This window comes from Cupressus sempervirens, chromosome 10 (assembly GCF_028749045.1).
Source record: "Cupressus sempervirens isolate cs-2001-9-10 chromosome 10, ASM2874904v1, whole genome shotgun sequence".
In the NCBI taxonomy this organism is placed as follows: domain Eukaryota; kingdom Viridiplantae; phylum Streptophyta; class Pinopsida; order Cupressales; family Cupressaceae; genus Cupressus; species Cupressus sempervirens.
Window position 1 is genome coordinate 887,190,980 of NC_143127.1, and position 12,004 is coordinate 887,202,983.

A 12,004-nucleotide genomic window follows, 5' to 3' on the forward strand; every position below is an offset into this window, starting at 1 on the left:
GAAACTGAGCTTGTTCAAGTGTTTCAATGTTATCAAATTGATTCATAATTTCTCTTATCTTCTTCTTCATTGACCTTTTCTTAGACAAAATTAATGGTTGAACACTAGCTGCAAGTTTTCTCAATTTATCTACATCCATTTTAAGTAAATGATCTAAATTCTTATGAGAAATACCATACTTTATAGATTGGACAATATTTAAGAGTTCATCTGTACCAGTTCCTGCACCTGATCCTGACCCTTCTTTGATTTTTGTTACTAAAATTTCTACAGGGACCGATCTTGAGCCTTCTCCAACATCCATTGTTTGAGATTCAATAGGGAAAGATTTTGACCCTTCTCCGATTTCTGTTATTTGAACCTCTATAGGGACTAATCTTGAACCTTCTTCAATATTCATTGTTTGAGATTTTGTAGGGAGTGTTCCTTACCTCTCTCCCATATGCACTACTTCTACTTCTGTTGAGCCTTCTTCAACATTTCCTTCACCTTGTTTAATTCGATGATAACGTGCCACAATCTTCTGAATATTTCTTTGTTCTGCTTCATCAGATCTTTTCCTTGCATATTTTTTTTTCCTTCCTTTCTTGTTTCCCATTATAAAATTTAAAAAAAATAAAAATAAAAATAAAATTATCCCTTGCCTCAAGATAAATTTCGTGCAATAACCAGATAAAAAAATCATTGTACATATTTGTCTATCGATGTTGGTACTTTTAAATTGTTTGATAGAAATCAATAGAATGTACAGTCATCTACAACAAAGCATAAATATTCTTCATTATATGACTAAAATCTATGAGTTGCATTCTTTACAAGTGGCAAAGCACCAAATCCTTCTTAAGCCATCATTGAATCACAAACAACTAACATGGTATGAATACTAGAATGTTTCTCCTAAAAAATAAATTGCTTTTCATTTTATGGAAAAATATCAGTATATTTTTTCAAGAATAAATTGCTACATAAAAGAAAATGGCATCGACTATCAAAAGAAGCAAACATAATGTTAGAAATCCCCTCTTTCATTTGTAGCTGTCATGTCCTTCTTTCTTCTCCAAATGATGTAGCTCCAAATGATGTGAGTCCTAAAATCAAGTCTTAACGTCCTTTTGGGATATTTAGGAATTGGTGGTATCTCATCAAACAAGGGATTAACATTGATGTGTTCAAATGTACCTTGGAGGATTTCAATGGTTGATTCTTGATGAGACCTTATAGGTGCCATTATTGCATTTGACAACTCCAAAGGTTGTGTCCTAGTGAGTGCTAGCATGATACCTCAGAATGCAGATGCAGTGGAGGGAAACCTAAATGAACTTTATGCCTCCCAAGTGTGCACCTAGATTACCAACTGTGCACTTGAAGTGTGTAGTTGATAAAAAAGGGTTGCAGTTGGTAAAACAGGGTTGTAGGGTGCCTAAAATGCAAATTTTGAGTGATTTAGAGTGTTTCCTAAGGTCTTGGGATGCAATGCAAGGTGTGGAAGTGCAGATTAGGGTTCTAGAACCTAGAATGAAACACGTAATTACCAAGTGCACCCTAAAACTACCAACTACACCCATGAAGTGTGCAGTTGGTAAAACAGGGTTGCAGTTGGTAAAAGAGGTCAAAACTTGATAATTAAGATGTGGGTATGTAAGATATGAGTGTTTTTGGGATTTTTAAGTGTTTAGGGATGTTATGCAATGTGAGGAAATGCTAAATGACCTAGGGTTTTGATATGCAAAGTGCAAATGTCCTAGGGATGTTATGCAAGTGCAAATGTCCTAGGGATATTATGCAAGTGCAAATGCAAGGTGTCGTTTTGAAGGTATGCAAGATGAAGATTATGATATGCAAAATGAAGGTTAGGGTTATGTTTTGGACTTGGTAAGGATTCTAAAGGTAGGTGTATGCAATGTGGACTATGCAAGGGATGGTTTCCTAGGGTTGATAATGGCATTTAGGCTATGCAAAATGAGGATAGGTGATCAAGAAGACAAGTTGATTGATGGACAATTTGATAGGGTTTGATAATGAAATTGATGTTAGGGTTTGAACAATGCAATATGAGGGGGATATACCACTAGGGTAAGTTAAAAATGACATTTAGGAATATGATTATGCTAATGATAGAGGTATACGTAAGGTTTTTTGAACTTAGGTGAAATCTTGACAAGGTTTTGACAATGTTTGATGTTCTGACAAGGTTTTGCTAGTTTCCAAGGTGTAAATTTGAATGTTGGCTTTTATCTTGATTATGTTTTACACACACGCAAGACACATTAAGACAAGAATAGCTATTGTTAAAAGTGAACAATCACACCACAACCTAGGCTTTAGGACTATATCCACTAAATGCCTACTTGAACCAAAGTTCAACCGCGCTAATCCAGAGCAGAAAACTTAGGACCTTGGCACCACAAGCTCCCCCTTACAGTGCACTCACTTCTCGGGGCTACCAAGATCCATGTCTTAAGGGGCATGACTTCCCAAGGGACTGTTGTCTCTACTAAGGATCGTGAGAATGTAGGATGTCTTCACAGGCATGGGTGACCCCTTGAGCCAGTGGATAGAAAGGATTTTGGCCACTAAAACATGGTTTTTAGTAAGGGCATTCCATTTAGCAAGTGACTAATAAACTTCCTCAAAAGGTCTCCTAGCCCCGAGAACCAGGGTTTGATGCACCATAAGAGTACTGGAGGAGAGCTATCACTCAGCAATACCACCGACATAGCTTTCATCGTAATCGAGTTTTATATAGTGGCTAGAACGTTGACCTGGCTTTTGGCCCATTACCACTCTAAGGTCATCCCCTTGCATACCCAATATCGAGTATCTTGGTCCAAGGAAGGCCTCCTATAGAAGTTACATGGATTTCTCTTACACCCAAGATCCATGAATGGCGAGGGGAGAGGATACGTCCAATGCAACTCTTAGGGATTTAAACATTGTAGACATGCTAGACAAAAATGAAATAGTTCATTTTAAGCACCAAACGAAGTGTTATTTAATCTAATAAATCCATACACATGGTTTTGACAAACACACAATGGTCTTCGACAACGTCCTGCAAAGAAAGCATTAGTAGTTTATTATGATCATGTCTTCATCCCACAATTGACACATGTTGCAAGGAGACCATTAGTAACACAATAAGAATATACATTTCTTAACACCATTAATGTGTTACTAATTTTTAATTTAACTTCAATGCATTCGTTAAACAACTTCACTAATGAAAGAAATAAATAAATAATTTAGATGTACAATTTTTTTACCAAATTGATGCCTTCAATTTTGTGAACGAAATTCATGGCAAAGACAGACAATGCACTACTGGTTAGGTTGATGGAAAATAGCTTTACAAATGAAAACTTTTTTGAGTTTTTTAGACAATTCGCACGAATATGTTGACTACAGACATGTTCGTCCAAACATACGCCTAAATTGTTTTTGCGGCCGCAAAGTTTTGGAGGGTATGTTCGTGCGAACATGCAAAATTAGAAAAATTTAACCTTTTTTTCATTTTTTTTTTTGCTCTTTTGACTTCCATAATTGCAGAAGAATGATCTCCTACTATAAAATAAAAAATGTCAAAATGTGCTACTCGGAGCAAGCTTTCCAATGACTATAATTGTAATACATATTTTAATCATTAAGACTTTCAAATATGAGTTTAACTCATTATAGGTTCATTACCGATTAAACATCAACCGACTTTGACACCTTGGGAAAATTAGTAAATTACGTCAATTTTTTTTTGAAAAATATGTAGGAACTAGCTTATTAAGATACCTTTCTATTCAAAAAAAAAAAGGTTCATGATAAATTGACTTCAAATTATCTGTGTCAAATGGAACGTATGTCTGAATTACAGTTCATGTCACTTCAAAACTTCATAAACTATACAATATTCAACCAAAATACATCAAACCAAATGCATCCTCTAGATATTGATGTTACAAATCTAAGGCCAAAAGAATTACTTCATTATCATTTCTAGAAAAAAAAGTTATGTGTGTCAAACGAACTGTCACTCTTTAAAATATTGAATTTTATTATGTGCCACTTTTCAGAGGAGATAAAAAAAATTGACATAAATATTTTTTTTTTTTTAGATTAAAAAATATGGTTACAAAGTAGGAAAAAAGTACTCAAAATCACTAGTTTATGTCATCTTGAAATTATTTATAGTTTTGGAGATATAGTCACTTGAACGTGACATTTGTTGCAAAAATATTGATTTCAGTGTCAAAATTGGTCAAAAAGTGGAACCCATTATTGTGAGATCACCCACCTAGTTTGTTAGTTTATAGCTTATTCACTAACTTGGGTTGGCTTGTTTATGCCAACAGATTTAAAATACTAAACTTCAATAGTATGTTTGGTACTTTAGTCTTTAGGTTTAGTATAGATATTATGTAAATGATAGTGTGATGGTTTTGGATTGGGTTGGTTTTGTTTGTGCCAATAGTTCATGTTTTGAACAATCTTAGTATGCTTAGTACTATAGTTTAGTATAGATGTAAATGATAGTGTGATGGTTTTGGATTGGGTTGGTTTTGTTTGTGCCAATAGTTCATGTTTTGAACAATCTTAGTATGCTTAGTACTATAGTTTTTGTTCTAGTTAGTAGTTTCTTTATTAGTGGTGTTTTGGTTAATAGTTTTAGTCCGCTGTTGTTTCTGACTATTATCTGTTGGTTTTGCTAGTAATGTGCTAGTTAACAACTTTTTGGTTATAAGGGTTGACCCCTTTGTTTTGGTTGCTTTTTATTTCAAAAACAAATCAATTTAGTTTCTATTTTATGTCATGGGTTAAATCAATTTTTTTAATTAATATTTTTAGTTTCCATTTTAAACCATGAGTTAAGTTCAATTTTTTTATAAAATAAATCAAATCATAATTTTGTTTTAAATAATTACCATGCTTTCTATTTTTTTGTTGATGATTAATATAAATAGAAATAAATTAAATCTAATTTTTGCTTTTTAATAACAAATCAATTCAATTTTTACTTTATATCATGAGTTAAATTTAATTTAATTTAATTTATTTTAAATAAAGAAAAAAAATTCTGATGCTTAATTTTTATAATTCCTTACACTATTATAAATTTTACTAAAAATTATGTAAGAAATATTAATAGATATAATCAAGCGTAATTCTAACATGCATCTTTATTGTGCTAATCTTTTCTAAAAGATGCTCTCATTTTAAAATGACTAAATCAGATTTTTCCATATTGGTACTTACTCAAAGAGTAGGAGCAGTAGAGTGGGAAAACTTTAGATGATAGAGTATCACTATAGAATCCTCTATAATCTGTGGAATGAAACACCTGACAAAGGTACTAAGTTTCCAATGATCAAAACAATAAAATTTCAAAAAATAAATTCAACTAATGAAAGATATCAAATACAGTACCTCCACAAAGTATAAGTAATGGTGATTTTACCCTGTTTTCAGCAACCATATCAAAGCCTAGGTGTTTGTTGTTGATTCTATACACAATGCAAGAAGTGTGCATGTCTTATGATCTCTCCTAACACCCGTGATCCATGTTAGGATCGTCCACCTACATGTGCAACACCCAATACATACTACAAATATGTCAATACTTATTATTTTAGAAAATATATTCATTCATTTTGTAAAATAACATACAACTTGTATTTTGCATCAACAAATTTGAACAAGTGCCACATAGTGGCATGTATTTGCCTAAAGTTCTAATAGTTGAAAGTTAAAAATTTAATAGTTAGAAAGCAATAATTGTGCTGATAATATTTAATAGTATTTAATCTAATTAACATTTCATATTAATGTAATGTTATTATTATAATATAAATTATTCTATATGTTTTATTATTAGTTATAATATGTTTTATTATCAGTTATAATAGTATTGTTAGTTATAATAGTTAGAATATTATTTTAGAAATTAAAAATAAGACATAAACATTAAAATTAAAATTAAAAATTAAAAATTGAAATAGGAAGAATTTTAATTATTATTGAATTTAAACCTTATGGGAAATGCTAGAAAAGAATTGGTAGCTCTAAGGTAAAAAATCAAATATGAAATTTATCATATGTTATTATATTGGTTTTAAACTTTAATAAATATTTCATTCAAAAATTTTGGGTAGTGGTTCCTCAAATCTGCTCCTCAAATCTGCTCCTATAAGACCCAAAATATATGAGCCAATCAAATTGTAAGAAAATATTTTTCACGATTTTCAAAGTTAAAAATCATACGTTTAAACATTACAAAACTAAAAACTTAAACTTATAACTCCAAATTGAGAAGTGGTTTTGAACAAATAATCAATAATGAATGACATCTATTGCATGTTGAAGGTCATCACCCATCAATGAGTTGGCAATGTGAAACTTCATAAAAAAGTGGAATGGAAGTGAATTTAAAGAAAAAATAAATATTAAAATAATTATTGTATAATAGAAAAAAATAGTAAATAAATATGGAAGCTTTAGAATTATTGAATTAATCAAAAAATAGTTACTAACATTTTATTCAAATTAATATTTATTATTTATTATTTATTTTTTAAATTTATTATTTGATCTTAAAAATCAAGATACTAATAGTAACAACAATCCAAAATAAATAATTTTATTTTAAAATATATTATAGATAAAGTTGTATCAATTATTATATATATGTAAGGTCATAATTTTAAGAAATTATTTTCTATCAAAATGTAATTGAAAGAAATTGTCTTTCAAAGATCTTTAATTATTTTTATGAGAATGCAAGTCAAGATTGATGATGGTAGAATATTTAGATTAGTGAGAACATATGTTGAATTAATTATAATTTTTTTAAATATTCAATTTAATATTTATTTTATTATTATTTATTTTTGTTGATTTAGAAATGATAAGATTCCCTTCGCCTATCTTAACTAAATTTGTTTGTATTAGATTGAGTGCAAGTTGGAGTCAATAGTATATTCTATATGTTTACAAAAATTTATTAATGAAGAATTATGAAATTAACTCAATTTTAAGCAATAGATTTAGGTTTATGTTTATTTTATATGAATTTAATTGTTCAAAGAAATGACAAATAAATATTGCATATGATTAAAAGGAATTAAGAGGTTACTTACAAAAAATTGTGATATAAAGGACAACACAAAATGAATTGAACCAATCATATTTAAGATAAATAAATTGTTTAATAGATTTAGTCATAGAATGCACAATAAATAATTTTACAAATTGAAAAAGTTAACTATTTTGTAATGATATAATACATTCAAAAGTAGTAAATTGTGATTGGTTAAAGCTGTTTAGTTTAATAACTAATTAAAATTAGGTAGATGCTTACAGTTCTAAGATCCTTCTCTTCTCTTCCTTGTAGATGAAAGATCATGAAGTTCTATATGAAATTACTCTCAAAATCAAAGACTCGAATAGATTGTTAAATTTGTGAGATATGATTAATTTATTACATAAAAATAAGCACAATGTACATTTCATACATATCATTTCTATAATCGGATCACCAGGTTTTACAAGGACCTGAAATCTAATGTTCCAACAAAGCATCAAAAAGCCATGTTTTACAAATACCTGAAATCAAAAAAGTTTTAAACATAGTACTATAGTCTATATTAGTATACATAGTTTATATCGTTGATAATGTAGTTCTTTTTCCCCATATCCTTGATTCTTTCATTTCTCAAAAAAATCATGAAGTACTATCCTAAATGTGAAGGAAATTCACACACTCAAAACTAACCACTTAACATGATAGGAATAAATTATTAAATTTATAAGATTAATTAATTTGTCATTTAAAATTTTAAAATTTAAAATTTAAATTTGATATTCATCCAAAAAAACACAAAAAAGCACACCTTATTACAACACTAATATTTTTTAAATAAATAAAATTGAAGAGAAGCACAGAACAAATAGTCAAACCTATGCTACCTAATCTGCCTTTAATTTTGAATCCAATATTCCCTCGTGTATCGTTATCAATCTATCAGAAATTGAGAACATGATCCCAAATGCATGATATTTTCAATGACAATTACATAATTTTTGGAGTTTTTTAAACCGGGAATTTCTGCTCAGGCCTGCTTCACTTCAAAATTGTCGTCTAAACAGAATGAGGTGCCCTAATTATCCTCTGATTGCATGTCATCTATATATGCTTGGAAGTCCGTGTTAGAGTAAAAAGCAAATCTTGGAAACTCATGCAAGCAATTCCTTGGAATTTTCTTCGTAATTTCGAGGTGATTTTGCACATAACTTTTCTATATTCTGAATTTGACCGTAAGAAATCTGCAGACGGTTAGATCATTTAAACATCTTACATTCAGCAATTACGTTTCTCTTTAGTTTGTGAGTATCGTGCTCTTTTTAATCTGCGCAGTCTACATGATTGCTGGAAAATTTTAAGCGGGAGCAAGGGTTTCATTCCACTCGGTTGTGTTTTAGCGATTTCGTCTTTTCTGTTTTCCAATAGAAAGGTCAGTGCCTTGGATTTAGTATTAGTGTTTAAGTGAAGTAAATATGGGAGGAATTGGATTCTTGTTGCCTACGGTTAGGGTTAGCGTATCTGTCGTTGTGCTTATTTTACTTCTGCTTGGCCTGCATATTTATTGCGGTGCCGCCGAAGTAGAAGCTATAGGCATGGTTGCAGATCATCATAATATTGAATTTGAGAATGCATCAAGGGGCTTTATTCGGAATTATGAATCTGATAATGTATCAGAGGGTTTCGTGGGGAATTATGAAACAGATGATTTATCAGAGAAATTTACTTGTAATTTGCCTGAAGTAGGAGCGGAAAGCAGTTTTCAGTTAGGTGGTATGTTGGATAGGTTCAAGAATGCCTTTAAAGTTGTTTGGAGGATTTTGGTGAAGCTTCCCCAATTCTTAATTGAATATAGCCCTTTCTTTTTTGGTTTATGGCAATTGGTGGATAATATCAGGCACAGGAATATAAATCTATTTTTTCCGAGTGCTAAGGAGTTGGTGGATAAGATCAGGTATAGGAATATAAATCTAATTTTTCCAAGTGCTAAGGAGTTGGAGATGCTGAAGATTGAAAATATCTTCCGCTTTGCAGATGACCGACAGTCTTTCCATTTTCTCTTACATCCCAGAAGATTCTTATCACCTGATGGCGCTAGAGAATTCAACCGTGGATGGCGCCTGGTAGTAGGTAACCACTGTACGGGCCTTCCTTTTTCTTCTTTAATAGCATCTCCTCACAAACGTTATGGGATAATGTCGCAGACCCATAATCAGCCATGGTTAGCACAGAAAGAGCTAAATTCTAGAGGAAAAATTAGCAATTCTTCTACAGCCTATATGGATTGTCTTTTAATCGAGCAAATTCTAGCAAGGCTTCCTCTGCCCTCTTTGATGAGGACGAAATGCGTATCGAAGGCATGGAAAAATGCAATATGTGCGTCTCCATCTTTCTGGTCTCTTTGCAACTCTGTGAATTCAAACTATCTTGTGATGCAGAACACAACCCAGGGCTCCCATGGTATTATCCTCTTCAGCCCCTCTCTAAACCGTTGGTTCCGAATTCCCTTACCTTTACAGTGGAGAAAACATAGTATCTGCCAATTCACCCCACCGTCTCTTGTCCAACTGTGTGCAGTGGGCGGTGGATTGTTCCTCTTTGTGGACTGGAATTGTGGGGAGATTTCTAATCCTGTTGTACTAAACCCTTTAACTAAACAATACACGATTTTGCCCGATTTTCCCTTCCACCAGGAGTGGCATGCTGAAATGGCTTTTGAGCTGATCGCTGACCTTATTTCAAACAATTTTAATGTCATTGTAATTTCAAGCAACATTGGAGAGCCATCAAAAGTACGCCTTCTTATATACAATTCCAGTACGAACATGTGGACAACTGGTCATGCTAGTGAGGCAAGACCCTGGACAATCACCGAACACCACTGGTGGAGAACAACTGCACACCCCTGGAGGAGTACCTTACATGAAGGGCTGATATACTGCACAAGTACATATGGCGTTCATGTGGGTTGTTGTGACATTCAAAGTACAGAATTCAAATACCTAGATATGGATGGAGAGCTGCCTCGGCTGATTGATTATCTTGACTCTGATGAGAACCCTCATGCTACACTGCCTTCCTTAGTGGTGTGTGGTGAGAAGATCATTTTGGTGGGGAGATTACGAAACCCCAAGTCCTTCTTTGGCCGTTTGCCTGTTATAAAGCACAGTTTGGTGGGAGTCTGGGAGTTGGATTTAAGGTCAAATTCTAAGATTTGGTCTCTCATTTCTGGGTCTCCCCAGGATTTGTTGGAAGCTGCTGTGGAGTCATCGGATGGTACAGATTTTTTAGTTGCATCGGATGGCAGGGATGGAATTTGGTTTATGCTAAGAGGCAGCAAGAACCAGTTGAGGTTTAATTTGAGTTCCGTGGAGTGGAGTTTGTTGCCTGGGTACCCAGGTGAAGATATAATGGATAACAGTACAAGAAAGGCCTTTTCAACACCCTTCAGAATATCTCCCCATTGTTGAAGAGTTCTGCCCCACTGCACCCCATTATTGAAGACTTAAATTTGTAGTTAGCGAGGGTGGTTTTGGCCCATGTCTTAAAATATAATGAATAGAAGCGCGGGGAGAGCATTTTCTATATCCTTCATGGTATCTTTTCATTCTTGATGGAGGCTGCCTCGCCATATCTCATCATACTAGTAGAAAGGTTGGTTATTTTAGTTTAGTTTATATCTTGTACAGAATGTTTTGATTTGTTTTGGTTATAATAAAGGAGGAAGGGCCTCAAACACAATGCAAGGCAGAATAAATTGCAATAAAATTAACAAGACTAACTGCAGTTAGTCAACAAGAACTAATTAGTACTTAAAAGACAGCAAGAAAACAAGAAGGAAATCGTTAACATGGATCAAAAGTGCTGACATCGTTGATTGATGTGGCTATGCTCTATACAAAAGGTACTTTTGATTAGATTCGACAAAATAGAAAACACTTTTTTTTTTGAAATTCCAACATTTGTTCGACATGTTCTGAATCGGCTTGCTGTAAATTTATTAGAAAATTGAAAAAAAATTGCTAATCTGAACTTCTTTTTTTGTGTCTAGTACATTTTGTAAGGAGCTTTAACCAGTGCCTAAAAACAGCATACGAAATCAAAACAGCTCCATTCTTTAAAGAAGCAAAAGCAATTATGATTTGTTAAACCATTCATATATGTATTATTTTCTCTGCGCTCATGCTTTGCCCTGCTACTGAATTCATTAATTTTTAACAGTGTCTTTTGGCCTTGTCTAATAATGTCTTTAGCCTGCGAAATTGTTATTTAAGTGATCAATTAGCATTAATTTTAGACCATTCTCCAAATTGTGCTCTTGTGAGCTATTTAAAACCTTTGCACAGACTGTCTCCTGGTTACATTTTTAATTCAGGTTAGAAATAGTAAAAAACAAGCACAAGTGCAAATATATACCTGTAAGCTCTTATTGGCCGTACTCCCACTTCCTTTGTATAGAATAGCTGCCTGCATTATAATGTTATAATACTTATACCATGTTGTGTTGTTTAAACATCATTGCGGCCCCATTAAATGGCTGAGTTGATTGGCTGAGTTTGCAATCAACTGTAGAAGTCTAAGCCGAATCAGTGATTAGGCTGAGCTTTGGGTAAGCATTTTAGTTCTGGTAGAGATGCATGGTTTTCTTTTTGCCCTCCCTGCTACCCAATTTCTGCCAACACAAGCAATGAAGATGCTACGTTATCAAATCAAGCAGTGGAGTTTTTCCAAGGAAGGAAAATCATAAAGGAGAAAGACCTACGTCTTGAACAACATGAAAGTGATCATCACCAATATTGAGAAGATGAATTCCTTTGTGAAATTTCATCCATGATTCAAGTCAAGGTTTTAAAGGAAGAATTGCAAAAAATTTCAAGTACTGTTGGAGATGCAGGCGATCGAGTTGATGTGGTACGCAGAGAACTTTCAAGCAGTCACAAG

General features: G+C 32.7%; 1 protein-coding gene across 1 annotated transcript; it reads left to right on the top strand.

Moving 5' to 3' along the window:
- Positions 1–8,046: 8,046 nt before the first annotated feature.
- On the top strand, positions 8,047–10,804 carry LOC149536835 (uncharacterized). The gene is made up of 2 exons (XM_089805291.1): positions 8,047–8,258; positions 8,399–10,804. Exon 2 carries the CDS (start codon positions 8,539–8,541, stop codon positions 10,531–10,533), a length of 1,995 nt encoding a protein of 664 aa, XP_089661417.1. The 5' UTR covers positions 8,047–8,258; positions 8,399–8,538; the 3' UTR covers positions 10,534–10,804.
- The last annotated feature ends 1,200 nt before the right edge of the window (positions 10,805–12,004 follow it).

Bases quoted from the DNA above. Each gene is read 5' to 3' on its own strand.
- LOC149536835 (XM_089805291.1), top strand. From the start codon at position 8,539: ATGGGAGGAATTGGATTCTTGTTGCCTACGGTTAGGGTTAGCGTATCT.